Below are 18,028 nucleotides of genomic sequence, written 5' to 3'. Positions count from 1 at the left end.
GCTAGGAAGGTTTCAGTTTGCGGCTCTGCACACATAAATGATATACTTTCATCTTACATCCTAGGGGCCACCGGAGTACTGCCCTTGCCCCATGGCACACTGGTGGGCACCCAGACGAGGGCAGCAGGGCAGCCACATGACAGGCTCTCTTGGGTAGGAATGTGTGTGTGTGTGTCTACATGCATGGGAGGGGAGGATCCTACTGGGGATGGGTACACTTATCTAAGAACATCTGGTTAACCCTGAGCTTAAATGAAAGGAGTAGTTAAGGTAGAGGCAGGCAGGGTGGGAGAAGCGGCCCAAGTCCTCTGGTGAGTGGAGGACCAGGATGGAGGAGGGCAAGGGGAAGAATACTGTCTGGAGTTTGACCAGGTTCTGCTGGAGCACGTTACCCACCTAGAAGGCCAGGGTCCACAGGAAGAATGGGTACCTGGGCTCCCTGTCACAGCTTCAGCTTGGTCACAGGAGCTGGCCTAGGTGGCCCCTGATGGTAACTCTATGGTAACTCTTGTACAAAGGTGGTTGGGAATCCGGGGGGCGGGGGGGGGGGCCCTGGGCCTAGCCTAGGCAACAGGTGGTTCAAAAAGAAATGTCAGGAAGACGCCAGCATTAAAAAAGAGAGATGTGTTTATTCCATGATCAGTACAGACCAAATGCATATTCACCGTATGAAAGTCAAACCAGTCAGTGACTCCAGAGTTTGGCCAACACTGAGGCACCAGCGTCGTGGTGTAGAGTGGGTTCTCATGGCACACGTAATCTCACCAAGGGCTCCAATTATAAAATTTAAAAAAAAAAAAAAAAAAGTGGGGGAAGGGGCAGCCGGCTGGTCGGGCTGGGTGGGGAGCCTCTACCTCGGTAGTCTGTGGCTCCCCAGCCCCCGGAGCCCGCCTCATGCCCTGGCCCTTCCTTTCCTGGTAAAAAAGCAACTCAAACAGATTTGACATTAAAAACAAACAAGGGGGGGGGGAGGGAAAAGAAAACATGGCTTTATAATTAAAAACAGACTAATAAAGTTTGAAACTGAGTAAAATATAGGCAGGGTTTTTTTTGTGTGTGTTTTGTGTGTTTTGTTTTGTTTTTTGTGGGTTTTTTTTTTTTTTTTTTTTGAAATTTTTTACACCAGTTTGGTGGAGTCACCAACAAACTTCAAACAAAGATATGCCAACTATGTTCACTACACAGTACAGCCACGGTCACACACTACCCACAGCGCGGTGGCAGCCGCTGCTCAATGAGGAGACGATCACACCATTTCGGAGATAAGCAGTGCCATTGTGTCTGGAGGAGAAGAGAGAATTAAAAATAAAATAGAATCCAACAAAAAAATATATATATATAGAAAAAAAAAAACAAAACAAAACAAAAAACAAAACAAAAAAAAAAAAACAAAAACAAAACAAAACCCAGAAACACAGGTGGGAAGGAACTGACTTTGGTTGGTGGCCTCACTCACTGGGCGAGGCCGGCCCACACACGCGCGTGTGACAGTCACCTCGCTCCAAATTGCCATGGACACACACACACCTCCACGGCACTATTCCCTTTTGCACAAGCGAACACTTACAGAGAGCGGCTCTCGATTAAAGGCTTGTGGGGGGAGGGAAGGGGTGGGGTCTGTTCAAGGCAAAGTCAGTGCCAGCAAGGGGGTGGGCCGACGCCCTCGCCCGCCTCCAGCTCGCTCGGGCCTGCCCTGGCCTCCTGGGAGCGGGCGGTGGTGGCTGGGGTGTGGGGGAAGGACTCCTGGTGGGCAGGATGTCACGAACGTCACGTTCTCGGGGACAGAAAACCAGTCACGGTGGCGGCAGCAACAATGTCCTGTGTATACTGTGTAGACATTTGGCGGAGAGCAGGGCCTCTGCCCCGCACGCGGGGACACACGGCTTGGGTCTGGCCGGCACTTGCTTGTGGAGAGGCGTGCTGTGAGCTGACGTCCTGTGAGGGGGTGGTGGGTGGCGGGACGTCCGGCTGGCTGTAAGGCAGACAGGCTCTGCGATCCTCAGCTGCCCGTCAGGCCTGCCCCGGGCATAGCATGCAGGAGGGCCAGGCCCGGAGACACCCCCTTGCCGCTGCTACCACCTCCACTGCCGCCCCTAACACTATGGAGAGTCCATGTTTTGCCAGAAAATCAAAGTCAGAAGTCACCTAGGTGCTCTCAGAAAAGATTTTCTTCAAATATTGACAATAGATCACTCTGGAAATTCATGTCAATGGTAGCTGCCATCTGGAGTGGAGAGAAGGGAAGAAGGAGTAAGACTAGGTACCTGACCCCCGCTACGGCTTCCAAGCTCTCCCCACAACTTCCAGCATAGGCCATGCCCTCAGGGCCCACCCCCAGAAATCTCCAGGCACTGGGACTGAGCCTGAACCACCTGGGAAGCCCCGAGGCCCACACAGCACAGTTGAGCAGGAGTCCTGTCCCGAGCACCCAGCCTCTGGGCTCCCTGCTCTCCCTACCTCTCAGGGAGTGGCTGCCTTCACCCCTAGGTTCCCAGTCCCCTTTCTAGCCCCTCCAAGAGTGGACCCCCACCCAGAAGTCCCTCCTTCCCCACTCACCGCTTCCCGGCGCCTTCGCTCCTGCTCCCGCTTTCGGGCCAACTCCCTCTGCTGGTCCAGCATGGACTGGGGCTGGGAGCTCTGGGCCTGGGGGGCTGCGGCGGCGGCCACAGCGGCGGCCTGCTGCTGCTGCTGCTGCTGCTGCTCCTGCCGCTGCTGCTGCTGCTGTTCCTGGCGCCGGCGTGCCTCCTCATGGGCTCGCCGGGCCTGCTCCAGCGCATCCTCATCCTCTCGGCTCCTGAGCAGAGCAGAGCAGAGCAGAGCTGCTGGTCAGCACAGGGGCAGCGCCGGCGCCAGAGGCCCCACGCTGCCTGCGACCCCAGCCCACCTCATGCGCTCCTGCCGAAGCCGCTCCTTCTCCTTCTCTGCGTGCTCGGCCTGTGCCTTCAGGGCCTTCTCGCGCTCCTCCTTCTCCCTGGCAGCGCGGCGGAACTGCTCGAAGCTGTCACTCGAGGACTTGGCTGTGGAGGACGGGGTGGTGGGATGCTTCTGCACCAAGCTAGCCCAGGAGCCCATGTTCTTGATTTTCAAGTCCTGCCAGGCAGAGAAACCACACGGTGGGTGAGGTGAGGGGCCCTGCCGAGTCTGGAGTGCTTCCAAGAGGCCCAAAGCCTGGGGTTACCCCCCGCCCCCCGACACACAAGGAGCCACCCTGGCATGGGGACTCACTGTTCCTACCTTTTTTGGTGCAACTGGTGTCTTCGGCTCCTGTTTCTGTTTGTCCTTGTCAGGGGCCCCTGGTGGGGGTGCGTTCTGCTCAGGGGGCCTGATCACAGGCCTCCCGACGTCCACAGGCTTCATCTCGGGCCCTGGAACACAAACAGCTTGTGGGCCAGGGCCAGGGCCCATTCCCCTCTGCCCTCAAGCCTAGCGGGGCAGAATCAACCAGTCCACAGAAAGCTCCCGTCCACAGCAGACCGGGGGCAGAGAGGGCACTCACGTTGGGGCAGGTGAACAGGCGCCTTGATGCTCTCTGGGTGTTTAGGGGGCTCTGGCCGCAGTGAGGGGCTGAAAGGCTCGCTGCGAATGATGGGTGAGTGGATCTTCTCCTCCTTCACCACCACCAGGGGCTGGGGCTGGACCACGGAGGCCGCACGCATCTCCTGGGATTGCACAGGGATGGTGGCCGGTGATGCAGGCAGGTGCCTCTGGCATCTACCCGCACCAGGCCCTGGGGGCTATGGCCCAGCCCTGCCCTTTACCTGCTTCTTAGGCTGAACATTTTGCTGGGGTGGCGACTGGTGAGTCAGGCTCTGGAACGGTGGCATCTGGGGGGAATGTATCATAAGCGGGGAGGGGGCTTCTCGGAGGTGACCTAGGAAAGGGGACAAGGAGTACGTCAGCAAGAATTCATGTGGAGGCCACTGGCCTGAGTCTGGCCAGGCACCACCCTAAGCTGGGGGGAGACCCAGTGGCTGAGCCCTGGGCACCTGAGGCCCCTAGCTCAGGGTACAGCAGGGCTTCGTGGAGTCATGAGCTGAGTCCTGGTGTCTGATGCCCCTGTGTGTCAGAATCATCAGGAATCTCTGAGAGGTGTAGATCCCGATGTATTTGGTCACAGGTAAGGTCTGGGCCTGAATACTTTTTAAAATTTCTCCAATGTTTCTGTGGCACAGTGTGGGTTAAATACAAGGAACACCTGTCACCTCAGACAGCCCGGGCTCCCAGCTGTCCCTCTATGTCCCTCCTAGCCTGCGTGGATGAACGCTTTGGGACTCGGGCCAGGGCCCCAGGAGACCCTCCCCACACAGCTCAGCCTGCAAGCCCCACACAGAAGGGAGAGGCAGAACTGGCCTGCCCCACAGCAAGCTGGCAGAACAGGTCCTCGGCTTGTGGCTCTTACAGGAACTGGGCCAGCCCACCCACCCTCCTCAAACCAAAGGCGGGCGGAGGTGGGGTGGGGGGTGGAGATCTAGGCAGCCACAAGGCAGGAGCCTGGGAAGCTCCAGCAAATCACTGAAGTCTGACACCTCAGCCTCACTGGTGAGAAAACAGCCCTAGCTCACAGTCCCCAAGTCCTGCCTTCCATTCTTCTGCCTACTGTGGCATGGAGACATCCTCCTGCTTGAATCCCTGACAGGTTCTAGCCAGCTCCAGCACGGGACAGGTCACAGCTGTCCACAAAATAAGGCCACCTCTCTGCATTGTCCTTGCTCCTGGTCCTGCCCTGTGCCTTGCACTGAACCACCTAACCCAAGCTCTGCAGGCAGGCCCTTCCACTGACCTCTTCCAGGCCGGATTCCAACTGCTGTCTGCCAGCAGAGACACCAACACCCTTGGCCCTTCACCAGTCCCCTGGGCCTGGCATAAACCACAATGCCCCAGGTACAGTGGACCCTCCCTGCCCTTCTCTCTAGAGCCAGAACTCGCCCCTAACCCCAGAGAAGCAGAACAGCTGCTCAGAGACAACATGGTGGCGAGGACCAGCCCATGTCCTGCACCTTGGCTGCCAGCCCTGGTGTTAGGAGCCCCAGTCCAGGCCTACGGATCTGCAGGCACATGGCTGTGACAGTCTCCTGTCTCGGGTGGCTCCCTCAAGCAGCACCCGCTGAGGCTTGACCTGGGTGAAGGCAGATCCTTGGGTCTCTGATTCGTAGGTTATCACCCGCCTGCCAACAGCTTCACCCACCAGTAGCTTGAGGGGAGGCAAAGTGGCTTAGGGGTCGTGCCTGCAATGGCCCAGGTGCCCAGGGATGCACCTCCTTTTGGCTCAAAGTTCCCAGCTGCACTCTAGCCTAAGCCGTTTCCTGTGACCCATCCCAGGCCACAGTGGCTCAGTGAAGGCAGGCCTGGGGACTCACAGTATAGGTGGCTAGAGGAACACGTGCCACCCGGAGTACTAGCTCTACTGAAGCCATCTCCTGTCCTGACCATCCATCACTGTCCCCCCCCCCCCAACCCCCCGAGAAGCCTGGCCTTCCTCAAGGGTGAAAACAGGCACAGCTGCACAGCTGCTGGGACCAGGACCAGCACCAGCTTTTCCCAGGGAGGGCAGCCAGCTGTTCTTGGCTCAGAGCATCCGATGATCCATTTGGCACCCAGCAGCTTTTGCTAGGTTTCAGAGCATTCACAGTCAAAGATCAACAGCCTTGTTGTTCAATTTGCAGGCAGCACCTGCGCTCCCTAGCCAGGATACATGGTCTGTGCTGCCAAGTCCAGGAGCCTCAACCCCAACCCTCACATGTCACCATCACCACACCACGAGGCACTGACTGGAACAATTCCCTCACTGAGGCCAGCCAGCATGTTTTGGTCACAGATACTCAGAAAACAAGTGCTAAGAAAGGCAAGAGGGTATGGCCCAATCAGTGCTGTCAATAGAAAAAGGGCAGCCTGGATCAGTTTGGAGACAGAACAGGGGAACAGGAAACGGCTCCCAGATGTACCCCAACCTACCTTTCATCTTTAGCCCAATTCTTTCCCATGAGACCCTGACTCCAGCAGGCGAGCCTGGCTGAGAACAGAGCACCTATCCCTACAGGTTCTCAAATACCCATCCCCCCAACCCCCCACCTGATCGCTATGCGCTGCCCAGGCCTGCCCCTAGCTCTGCCTGGACGTCACTCCCCACCCTGTTTATTAAATTAGCTCTGGCTCACCCTCTGATCACCGCCTCCAGGAAGCCTGGTCTGACTTCCAGAAAAGGATTAGATGCCTCCCTGGGCTCCTGGCTTCCTCACCTAGCAGGATCACAATGTACTGTAATACTTGTGAGTTCTAAGAAAAGGATCAGTGGGAACCTTGTTCCCTGACATTTCAGATTGCAAGCCAAGACAGACCCCAGATAATGCTACATGAAGCACCAACACCCCCTTTCAGCCACCTCTGCAACCAGGTGAGCTCTGGGCCCACCTCAGCCTGGAGCATGAGCTGACCAGCCTGGCTTCTTACATACAAAACTCTAGGCCCAGCACCAACCTCCCCAGAACCCAGGAGCAAGAGTCAACTTACCGGTAGAATAGGGGTCCGACTTGTGGTGCCGGGGTGAAGGGTGATGCTGGATGACCTGCTGAGGCTTGGCGGGCTGTGGCGGCGGCGGCTGCTGGCCCGGGGGCGGGTGCGGGGGCTGCTGGCCCGGGGGCGGCGGGGGCTGCTGGATGTGGGTAGGGAACTGCATGGGCTGCATGTGCACAGGCCGTGGCGGGGGCTGGTGCTGCTGCTGGGGTGGCGGCTGTGGCTGGGGGGGTGGCGGCGGTGGCTGTTGCTGTAGCTGCTGCTGCACAGAGGGGTGAGGTGGGGGGGGCAGAGGGGGCGGGGGCTGGGACTGCACCTTCACGGAAGGGAGTAGTGGTGTGGGGGGCTGCACCTTCTGCAGCTGCTGCAGGTAGAGCTGCATCTGCATAGAGGTGAGGGGCGGGGCGGGTGGCTCTTCGTCCTCCTGCAATAGCACTTGGGGGGGCTGAGCCATGGGGGGCTGTGGAAGAAGGGGTGGCTGGGCCAGGGCAGGTGACACGGCCGGGGGCCGGGCGGGCTTGGGGGGCAGGGCGGCGGCTCGGTTGCTGGGCCGCGATGGCTGCTGGGGCAGCGCGTTGTGCAAAGCTGGAAGGACAGGACAGCGTGGCAGTGAGGCTCACAGCTTCTGCACCCCATGGCCCCCAGCCCGGCCTTTCTGCTCCATCGTGACCTCCTCCTGCCAGTTTCCCTCCAGCTAGCCATCTCGCCCCACCCTCCTTGGGTTCCCACAAACTCCAGAATAAGAAGTTTCCAGAGAGGTCCACAAAATTGTGTTCCTTCACCACTGCCATTCTGCACCCTGTACCCCCGACCTTCTTCCCCTTCCCTTCAGCTGCTCCCTATTTTCACACTTGCCCTTCAGGTCTCAGAGGAGGCCTTCCTTGAATTCCCCAGGGGTGTCTGTGGGTGGGGTGTGTGTGTGTGTGCATGCGTGTCCCAGCATCTCCATTCCCAATTGGGAGCTGTGGCGGTGCAGGGGGAGGGGAAGGGGCGCACATCTTTTTTCTATCTCACACAATGCCTAGTCCAGCAAAAGAAATGAGTCGGTATCTTCCATATCAAAGCAGTAACTCTATGCAGAGCTTGTGCCTCAGTGGCTCATGATTTCCTTAACAGCTCAGAGAAGCTACCAAGCTCCTCTTGGAGGCAAGACAACTATGGGGGTGGGGTGGGAGGGAGATCCACAGGTTGCCCAGAGTGCCTAGTCACAGTAAAAAAGCAGGATGGGAAGAGGGCCTCCCTGCACCTCGGCAGGTGTGGCTGCAGCTCACCTGGAGGAGAGACCACCGAGTGCTGGTTGAGATGAGGTGGAGTGCTGTGCTCGGGCGGCTGGGGCAGGTGGGGGGGCAGCTCAGGCTGCGGCAGGTGCAGGATGGGCTGGGTGAAGTGGCCGATGGGGTCGAAGACGCTGCCTGGGAGCTGGGGCTCCAGGACGGGCACCTGGGCGGCGATGAAGGGCGGAGGCGAGGACTTCATCGTGGGGGCTGCCTGTGGTGGTATGGAAGGCGGGGGCGGCGGGGGCGGGGCCTGCTGCTGCTGCTGCTGCTGTGGAGGTGGAGGCGGCGGGGGCTGCTGGGGAGGCGGCGGGGGCTGCTGGGGCACGGGGGCCGGGGCCTGCTGCATCTGCTGATGATGGTGGTGATGGTGCTGCAGACAGACAGGCTGACGTCAGGCCGGCGGCACACACCTGGGTACCCTCGGGGCCCACAAGGGCAGGTGGCCAACGCTCACCTGCTGGAAGACACCCCTGAGACCACGTACCTTCTTCTGCTCCCTCCCGGGGTGCCCCTTCTTTTTTGACTTCGGAGCCATCTCTGCAGAGGGAAAGAGAAGGTGGTGAGGCTCTGGGGGGACAGGACTGTGTGAGCTGTCCTCGGAGGCAGAGCAAGGAGAAAACAGGGTAAGTTCAGGAGAAGGGCCAGTGACGGTGAGACTGAGGGTAGCTGGGTTCTGCCTGGGAGGGGAGTCAGTCATGGGGAAGGGAAAGGCGTGTGTGTGGGGGGGCACCTACCCATTGGCCTGTTGCTTTTCCTAGTGGGGGCCATGTCTGAAAAGCCTCCCCGCCAATTCCCAGACCACCAGCTGGCTCGCTTAAAGGATGACACCTGGGTACACAGGGAGCTGAGCTACGGAGACCCTCCTGCCCAGTGTCTCCCCCTACTTGCTGTTCAGACACCATCACGGTGACCCAAGTGTCACCTGCTTTGCCGTGGAAAAATCGTGACATTCGAAATGATCAAATTCGTTTGATGGATCAAGCAAATGAGGCTCAGAGAAATTAAGGGACTTGCCTCTTGTCATAGAGCTAGAGTAACAACATGGCAATCTCCAACTGCATCGCCCTCTATGCTGGCTCCTTCCCATCCTCCCAGAGGAAGCAGAGATGCACAGAGTGGTGGTGTTGGCCCATGCCGACAGGGCTGTCCGCAGAGTGAGCACTTGAGAGGTGGGCGGGAGCAAACAGGCTGGCCTCCCAGGAATGACTAGGAGGAGACTTGGGGAAGGTGCTCACTACCACAGCCAGCAAAGGGAGGGCACCAAGCAACATCCCCTTCTGTGTAGGAAAGTGGCCTCAGGGAAGTCCCCGTGCTGGGACACAGTATGCTGCCGGGGCTTTCCCTGCAGTGTGCGTCCAGGTCCCTCGAGGCTAGCAGCTGGCCGCCGCTGCCACCACCACCGTGTACACTTATCCAGGGTGGGCCTGCCCCTGCAAGGGAGGTGCAGAAGCCACGGCATACACCCACCTTTGCACCCACTCCACAGATTTATGCTAAGGATCCTTTGGCAGCTGTTTGGCCCTCCCCAAGAATTGCTGGTGTGCAAACCCCAGAGAGGGAGAGGAGGCCCAGTCAGGATTTATGGGCTAGGAAATGATGAAGACACCAAGTAGGAGATGGGACCCACGGTGCCTTTCCAATTCCTGTCAACAAGAGACACTTCATGGCTTTGCCTGGCACCCCCTGAGTTCCTTGCCAGGGTGCTGGCTCTTGCTGGTGTTGGGAGGACACATGCTTTACTACCTCCACTTGCAGCTGCTTCATGGAGGGCCGTGCTAAGCTTCTGTGAGGCACCAGGCCTAGGGTACACTACCAGAAGGGATGAGGGAGGACCTCGTGCCCTGTAAGAGCTCACCACTCCATGCAAGAGACAAGACAGTGTGACATAGACCTCAGCAGCTACAGACACAGGTCCTCATACAAATGGCAGCAACCAGGGACATCTGGGACACGGCGGGAACCACATGACCAGCCTCAAACCTGGACACTGGAGATGCCAGGATAGAGGGATCAGGGCTCTTTGGGTCACAGCAGGAAACCAGGTGAGAGGAACACTCTTGTGGGAGGGACATAAATAAAGGGACAGTTTGAGTGACCTGCATGATTAGGGCCATGGGGCTGGCAGCTGCAGGGTAAAGGAGGCACACTGAACCAGAGAATGAGGCCCAGGATCAAAGGGACCCTGTGTGCACTGGGGAAGAGCATGGTATGTAGAGGCCACTGAGCCAAAGGGTGCAGGAGGAAGGTGCCGGGGGTCCTCTCCAGGATGGGCACCGACGGAAGCTGGAACAGGTGATCACACACTGGGCAGGCCTTTGGGAGGCCGGGGGGTTGGAAGCTGGGGTGAGAAAGGGGCCAAATGGGTAAAGTCTGACCAGAAGACTCTGTGTTGTGGGGAGAGGGCTGGAGTGGCCTGTCATCTGATGGCCCCAGGGGAAGCACTGTTTTTTTCCTTCATAAAGGAGGGATGGTGGCTCTGAACCTTTGCTATCACCCCGCAGGCCGTGAGCAGAGAGGCCCACAGGAGCACTTGGGGGAACAAAATGCAGTGGGGTCCCAGGAATTCCAGAGAGCAGGTCTTGGCTGCCTTGGAAAGTGTCCCAGGTCCAGGTCTTCGTGAGGAAGTGCTGGTGGGGAAGCGGTCAGGCCTAGAGTAGGAGAACCAGTGGGAGGTATAGGGCAGACCTCCAGGACCAGAGGACACTAAGGGGGCCGGTGCTGAGGACCGAGGGGTGCCAGAACCTGTTTGGGACAGCTGCATCCGGCTCACGTGGCCCAAGCCTCCTGTTGGAGTTACTGGTAGGAAGACAAGACAGAAGTGCACAGCTTCACAACACACCAGCCCCAAGACACCCCACACAAAACTCTCTAGAAAGGGTTACATGAAGATGGCCTCAAGTACTGTGTGATCTTTATTCCATGAAAATCTTGAACTCAACACAAATTTCATCTTTACATAGGATGGTAATTGTACAAAGAATTAAAACGTTTTTGTAAAATCTGGTTAAAACACTGATTTCTCCCGTCCCCCACCCCCAACTCAAGGGAAGGAGACAGGATTGAGGGTAAGGGCAGGGCAGAGGCACAGAGTCCCTCAACTCAACTGACTGGGGGAGCCTTGGCACCAGCGGAGGCCCAGGCTACCCCTCCTATAGCAACTCCTTAGGCCCTGCAGGCTGGCTGGTTGTGTCAAGGCCCAGTTGGCGTTTCCCTGTCTGCACACAGGAGGCTACCAGGAAGGAGTGAGTGGGTTCTGCTCCCTCTGCTCTATTCCTGGGGCACTGGGGACAGGTGACAGCTCAAGTCTAAAGACCAAGTTCTCTGATAGATGGAAGCCCCATGGGCAAGGAGGCCAGGATCTCCAGAGAACAAGGGTGCAAAGAGCATGCAGGAGAGCTGGCCTGTGACTATAGCTGGTGTGCACGAGTATGGGAAGGGGTGGAGCAGCACACAGGCCAACACTGTGGGAATCCAGGCTGCCATTTGTTCCAAGACAGCAGAATCTTCCCAGAAAGACAATGCCAACAGCTTCCCAACTGTCCTGTGGGAATCTCCGGGCATGAAGCCCCCTGGCTCCAGCCAGGCCAAGCTACACTGGGAACACATCAGGCACAGGCCAAAGGGCAGCTCAAAATAGTCTGTCTGGCAAATGGGGCCTGACTGGAAGTCGACTGGCCAGAGAATCAGAGCGCAGCCCAGGAACTTGCAAGCATCAATGCAGGGCCCTGGAGGCTCTGGATGGGCTGGATCTAGAACCCAAAGTCCCAGAGAAGGGTCCCAGGGTTTCTGCACAGGAGGCGGCCAGTGCCTGAGGGCCTGTTGACGGTGAACTACACCTCCTCAAACTTGCTTCCAGCTCCAGAAGGCAGGCTCCAGGATGCCAAGGAACTGCTATAAGCCTCGAAGAAGTACACACAAACTATACTTTAAAAAGGAAGGGGCAAAAAAAAGCGCTCCCTAAAACACAGATGCTGTTCCTTAGGGGACATTTCATCAGGCAGTTTTCTGCTGAAATGCTGGATTCATGACCAAAAAAGGGCCGATATTTATTTTTAGAGCAAAAAAAATCCTTTTCAGTGACTCTCAGAGGGCTTGGATGATGCGGCCACCCTGGCCTGCCCCACCCCTGGGAGGCTGTCATTATTTTAGGGCACTGAAGAATGGGAGGGTGCTTGCACTGGCAACAACCCACAGAGATGTGCATGGAGTAGGCCCCAAGGGCTCTGATAGCCTCACTATGGACTGGTCCAGTGCTCTGACTCTGAAAACCCTCTCTCATCCACTAGCCCATTGCCCTACCCCACTGGGGACAGGAATCATGGACTCAAGGGGCTAGGTCATCTGGCTACATGGTGGTTCTTCCTCCTCGAGTGACCCTCACCAGTGACCTTCCTGAAAGCAGCTCTTGCCCACTGCAGCCTGCTTTTAATTACTTGGGACAGGGAGGCAGCCCAAGAGGTACTTTCCCCTCTATGACTTTAGGCAAAGAGGCCAAAAAAGTTGGGAAAATGCCCAACAGGCAACAATGGAACAATGAAAACAGAAGGAAGACTCCAGGGGTCTGGGAGTCAGCCGTAGCTGGGGTCAGCCTCTAGCTGATAGCTGATGGAGCCTCACTAGCCACCACAGACAGGACATGCTGAGGGACAGCCCCATGAGCTTTCAGGCCCCACTATGCTTGCCCCTGAGGCCCCTGCTCCTCACTGGGGGAAAGCTCTAGATATTAGAGTATTCTTCCTTAGGCTGAGAGACTTTCTCTGGGCTAACGTCATTTTAAGGTCCAGGAGGAAAGCAGTTAGGATCCAGAAAAAGAGGGAGGGATGAAGAGAGAAAACATACTTGTGATGGGACCTTGCACACAGAGCAGCACCACATGTATGTGTGTGCAGGGCGGATTGTCATTACCCACTGGGAGATGCCACCCACCCAGAAGACCCCAGGCGACCAGGGAGGCTGGGCAGGACAGCCAGGCAGTCTTTACACAGGAGGCCCGGGTGGCCAGCCAAGCAGGCAGCCTTCCCAGAGGCGGGACTAGGCGTGTACTGCTGGACATGACTAATCCACCCCGGGGGACAGGCCCAGGGCTCTGAGGAATTCCATAACTTGATGGAGTCCTGTCCCTTTCACAGAAGAAAATGGACTTAAGCTATAGCTTGCTGGGAAGGAATCTGGAACTGAAGACCGTTTTATTAAGAGTCCGTGTCCAATGATTAGGCAGGACCTACATAGAGGGAGAGAGAAACCAGTGTGAGAGAAATGGTGTGGAATGTACCGTTCAAGTCACAAGAACAGAAGAACCACAGACCGAGCCAGCCTCCCTGTGCCCTGCTGACAGGGCACGAGAGAACGGCGCCGGAGCCTAAGAGCCCTGCCCCCTGCCTGGCCAGCTACTGTCGGCGATGGACCCACCTTCCCTTTTACAAAGGCCACAGTTCCAGCACATGTGGACATCTCCAAAATCACCCAGAGCCTTGTTTATGCTTCTACACAGAACAACTGCTTCCAGTAACAAGTTCTATGGGTACCCTGAGCACAGGCTGGCATTTCCTTTACTGGTTTTTGAATCTGAGAGGCACCCTTGCCTGCCCTACTTGCCATCACTCCTGAAGACTAGCCAGGTGTGCCATGACCATCAGGCACCCCCCCTAACTCTGAGCCCATCCCCTCTGGACCTGCTTTTCTGTATACTGTCTACATCAAGAAGGTGATGCCAGCTCTTTCTCAGGCCCTGGGTAGAGATAGGAAAACCCTATCTGGAGTACAGGAGCCTCTAACAGCCTCATTTCTGATTCCTAAAAACCCCAAGGAACAACAACAAACAAAGAAGTCATAAAAAGAGGAAGCAATTACACACACGGTCAAGGAGAGGAGAAAAAAAAAAAATGAAGACAGGCCGAGGAGCAAAGCTATTCTTCTTTTCTCAGGGCATCAAGTGTGTTTCCCCTTGACCAGAGAGGGGTGTGGGGCATGTTCCCACCCACACAGCAGAGCAGATGCCTCTGCTAGTCATGGATGCAACCAACACACTCCCATGTTCAAGTGTGCGCGTGGGAAAAACCCACCCACCGGCCAGCCCATCATTTAAGACACATTCCACAAGGCTCATCCTCGCCCACGAAGCCCCAAAGTCCTTCCAGCTGCAACCCCTGCATGTGGGTGTATGAGGGGTCACCTGACAGTACAGGCAGACCAGCTACAGTTCCAACTTCCAGGTCTCTTCCTTTCCCCCACCCCCTTTCCCTTTTCCCAAGAGCGAGCATCACACCCTTGGAGAGGGCAGCACTGGGCCCCAAGATGGGACTGGGATCCAGTCCCTCAAAGACCCCAGGGGTCGGAAGCCGAGGCTGGTTGTCTGGGAAGAACGCCTCATGGCCTCTGTCTGCACTTTCCGGCTCAAATCTTTCCAAAACATCAAGCATTCCTTTTTCCCCTGGAGCTATTAAGAAACACCCACATGCTCCAATCCTGGGAAAAGGAAACAAGGAGACGAAAATAACTGGTGTGTGCTCCCACTGCAACTAGAAGACCAGCCCAAATCCAAGAGCCCTGCCCGAACCGAACCCGTCCCATTCCAGGTAGCTGGGGTAGGAGTATGTGCTCCTAAGAGGGACATGAATTTTATGTCCACTCTGCCCAGAAAGACCCATAGATATAGCATGTAGGAAGAGTCCATCATCAACAATGTGATAGAACAGAAAGCTGGACAGAGTCCTAGGACATCCTTCCTGGCTCCATGAGCCAGAGAGGAGATCGGGAGGCCACAATTCTGTCCACAGCCCACCTGGGATGGCCATGGAAAAGGGAGAACTAGGGCACTCACCTCTGGCTTGCCCAGCCAAGGTCTACAAATGCCTTAGGGGCAAGTAAGAAAGTGGCATTTGTATTGCCTGTCCTGTCTCAGTACTGAACCCTGAAGCAGATTAAGACTTGAGCCAGAATTGAAGCTCAACAAAAGACCACAACCCAAGTAATAGCTGGGTTCAGAGGATGTGGTGGGACTGGCCAACAGCATGCTTCTGGGCTGGCAGGGGAGGAGATAGGACACATAACACATGGTGGCCTGGGAACTGAACTAGGGAAGTCCACCCCACCTCATCTCTCCATCCCCCAATCCCTATCTGTGGGCACACCACCTCCCTAACTACAGCTTGGCCCCACAGACCAGCCCCGTGCCCTGAGGAGCCCACAGCATCCTTATCTATGAAGACCGGTCATGAGGGACCTATGCAACCTTCACACCACCACCAACCCCCAATTTTGTGCCTCTGTTTGGTTTCTTTTGGTGATTCATATCTGGGCCCTGTCAGCAGAAATAACCCTTAGCACAAGTGACAAAAATAGGCTCTTTCAGGAATTTCGGCTCCAGTCCAAATGGAAACACAAGAACAAGGAGGGCAAAACAAGCCCCCAAAGACCAAATGAAATACCTTCAGTGTCCCCCTCCCTGCCCTCTCCCCACTGGTCACAGACATCAGGGTTGCCTAGCTCCAGGGACCCAGCTTGAGCAGCTGCTGGAGGAGCTGCCCTGGAAGCATGTGTAGGATGGGGTGGGGGATAGCTGCATTCAGTGGCTCAGAAGTGCAAGCTCCCACTTTGGGGGAGACAGGGTCGGAGCCCCAGGGCACAAACCCACAGGGTGGTTCTCTCCTGAGAATAGCAGCACCCAGTCAACCCACAACAGAGCTCCCCAGTGCACATATATGGCAAAGGAAAAGCCAAGACTTTGAAGACAAATGGGAGCCTCACAAGACTCAAGGTGGGGAGGGTGCCTGGAAAGAGGGATGAGCCGGAAGCAGCCGAGCAAGCCACCGGGGCCGGATTGCTGGAGCCTGGGAGCCTGCAGGCCGGCGGCTCAGAGACTGTAAATCTCACCCTCCTTCCCGCCCAGACAGCTGTTCCCAGGAATCTCAGATTACTTGTTGCACAATCTTTCCATTTCTTTCAAAGGGGGGACAAAAAGGGAAAAATAATCTCAGCAGTCAAGAGCTGCTGGAGATGCCGTCACAGCTACCCCACGGCACACAGGAGGAGGTGGGTGCACGGCACTCAAGAGCCCAAGAGAAACCCCTCCTCAAGCAAACATACCCCAAAGAAGAGCTTGGGGATCAGGGATGAAGGCCACAGTTAAAGACTCACAATCAGGACCTGATGATCAGGTGCCACGTCTGGGTCAAAGCAACCTACCCTCAGTCAAACTGCACTGTAACAATCAGGTCCCCTGCCAATTCCAATCTTTGGGGTTTTCTTTTGGCCTTAGAGGAGAAAAGGCTGTGAAACCCCTAGTAGGAGCAGCCTGCTAGGAACTGCAGGAGGTGCAAAAGCCCAGAGCAAAGGCAAAGCCCAGAGCAAAGGAAAACCCAAGGCGTGGCTGGCACCGAAAGTGAGAAGTCAGTGGCCACCAGGAATGCTAATTGAGCCCAAGAATATCGCCATTCATCCTGCTGAGGGCAGTGGGCCCTGGCTCAGCGCCAAGCCCTTCCAAACAAGCATGGGGTGTGGCGCCCCCTGCTGGTTGATAGACTGAATAACTATTGGGGAGGGGGTTGGTAAGGAAGAAAAAAGGCAAGGGATGGAGACAGGACAGCAAACTGCCCATAGCAGTCTCTGCATACAGTGGAGATCAATAAATACAGAATATAGCTTAATGAATCTCATTTGAGCCCACTGGAAATGAGGTGGTCCATAGAATTTGGAGTCCTGGAGAAGCTCTTAACCCACCCCAAGGTAAGCCTCCTACCCACTAGGGAAGCCTGGTGCCCTTTACTGTGAAAGCAGAGAGGAAGAGTGACAAGGCCCAGTGACAAGCCCTCTTGTCGTCCTCTGCTTCCCTGAACAGATGCAGGCTGAGCTCACCCGAGGACCTGTGTGTGCAAACACCTTGGAGTGGGATCACTCAGCTGCTGTGAGTGATCCTCACTCACACTTCCTTGGCACAATCAGATCACATTACTTTCATGAACTGATTAAGTGGGGTTTATTATTTATTTATTTCCAATCAGAATAAAATGCCCGAGATGAGAAAGGTCTATGAAAGAAAATACCAGGGGTCTTTGCCCAAACACATTTTCCACTGTGGATACACATACCACAGCCTGCCTGGAGGTGCATGCCTAAGGCCCCAGGAGCTGGTTCCCCAGTGGTCTGTAGATGGTCTGCTCAGCTGATGGAGCTAGACCTGCCCAGGGGCAACCCAGACATACATGGCCAGCTCCATCTCACAGCGCCAGGCTGCTTGCCAGGCTCCTTCCCTAGCCTCTCCTCCAGACCAGTGTGAGCATCTGCCTGCTCCCCAAGAATAATCAGAAGAGCATGCATCTGGAGGAATGCACAATCCCTACCTACCACCACGCAGCTCTGAACATCTCCACCTGCCCTTACTTGCTCCCATCCCCCACACTGAAGCTGCTGTCTGGTGGGCAGTGGGCTCTGCTGGGGCACCAAGGGAAACACATGCAGGTCCACGGAGCTGGAGAGGGGAACCATTAGAGGTCGTAGGACACGCTGGTCCAAGTGCATGCACAGTTAGGAGCAGCCAATGTAGCTATGAGCACCCTCCGGTAAGAATGGCAATGCCGTGAGCCTGGGCGGGGTGACAGCAGAGCCGGAAGCAGACTGCTCCACACCTGGTAAAAAGCGTATCACCTCAAACAGCCATGCTGCATGCCACTGTGACATCGGGAAGACCATAAGACTGAGCAGGATCACACTAAGATCAATGATACCAGCTGGGCCCCCAAACCCAAAGTCTTCTCCTCCCCCTGTATTATGCACTGTCAATACCCTGAGCAACTCCTCCTCAGGATACAGGGTCACCCACTGCCCCATGTGGAGGGTTACCACAGCAGCCCTCTAAGATGAGAGGGCCCAGAAGGTTCTGGTCTCTAGCAGCCCAGACATATGACTAAGCCTAACACAGTCAGGAATGCAATGAAACACGAAGGAGGACACCTAACCTGTTTCAGAGTCTTCGCTGTCAGAGGAGCTGGACTCGCTGGTGCTCTCCGACTCTGAAGACGAGAAGCCCTTCATCTTTGAGGAGCCAGCAATCACGTCAACTTTCTCAGCTGTAATAAAAAGCAACAGGGACTGAGTCAGGTAGGGCACTGACCTAGGAGGCTGCTGTTAGCCATGCACACATCCCAACAGCCTGTAAGAAAGGCCAGCAGAGAGTTGGTGTCTTGTGAGCCAGAGGGTGGCGGCTGCTGCTGCTAAGAGTCCCTTCCAGTCTCACACTTCCCGGT

At 56.3% G+C, this 18,028-nt stretch overlaps 1 protein-coding gene across 1 annotated transcript in view; it reads right to left on the bottom strand.

Annotated features, from left to right (window-relative positions):
* Positions 1–217: 217 nt before the first annotated feature.
* BRD4 (bromodomain containing 4) overlaps positions 218–18,028 on the bottom strand; it is a 37,455-nt gene continuing 19,644 nt past the window's right edge. The window contains exons 10-19 of the mRNA XM_055342741.1: positions 17,741–17,851; positions 8,272–8,324; positions 7,782–8,157; positions 6,508–7,095; positions 3,759–3,871; positions 3,497–3,659; positions 3,235–3,365; positions 2,885–3,090; positions 2,557–2,794; positions 218–2,224 (exon numbers count right to left, since the gene is read on the bottom strand). Of these exons, the coding sequence (XP_055198716.1) occupies positions 2,156–2,224; positions 2,557–2,794; positions 2,885–3,090; positions 3,235–3,365; positions 3,497–3,659; positions 3,759–3,871; positions 6,508–7,095; positions 7,782–8,157; positions 8,272–8,324; positions 17,741–17,851 (2,048 nt within the window). The 3' untranslated portion in view covers positions 218–2,155. The remainder of the gene's footprint in view (positions 2,225–2,556; positions 2,795–2,884; positions 3,091–3,234; positions 3,366–3,496; positions 3,660–3,758; positions 3,872–6,507; positions 7,096–7,781; positions 8,158–8,271; positions 8,325–17,740; positions 17,852–18,028) is intronic.

Source organism: Nyctereutes procyonoides, unplaced genomic scaffold, assembly GCF_905146905.1.
Source record: "Nyctereutes procyonoides isolate TBG_1078 unplaced genomic scaffold, NYPRO_anot_genome, whole genome shotgun sequence".
Taxonomy (NCBI): domain Eukaryota; kingdom Metazoa; phylum Chordata; class Mammalia; order Carnivora; family Canidae; genus Nyctereutes; species Nyctereutes procyonoides.
Note: the sequence above shows the minus strand (reverse complement) of the source record. Positions and strands in the feature narration are given on the sequence as shown.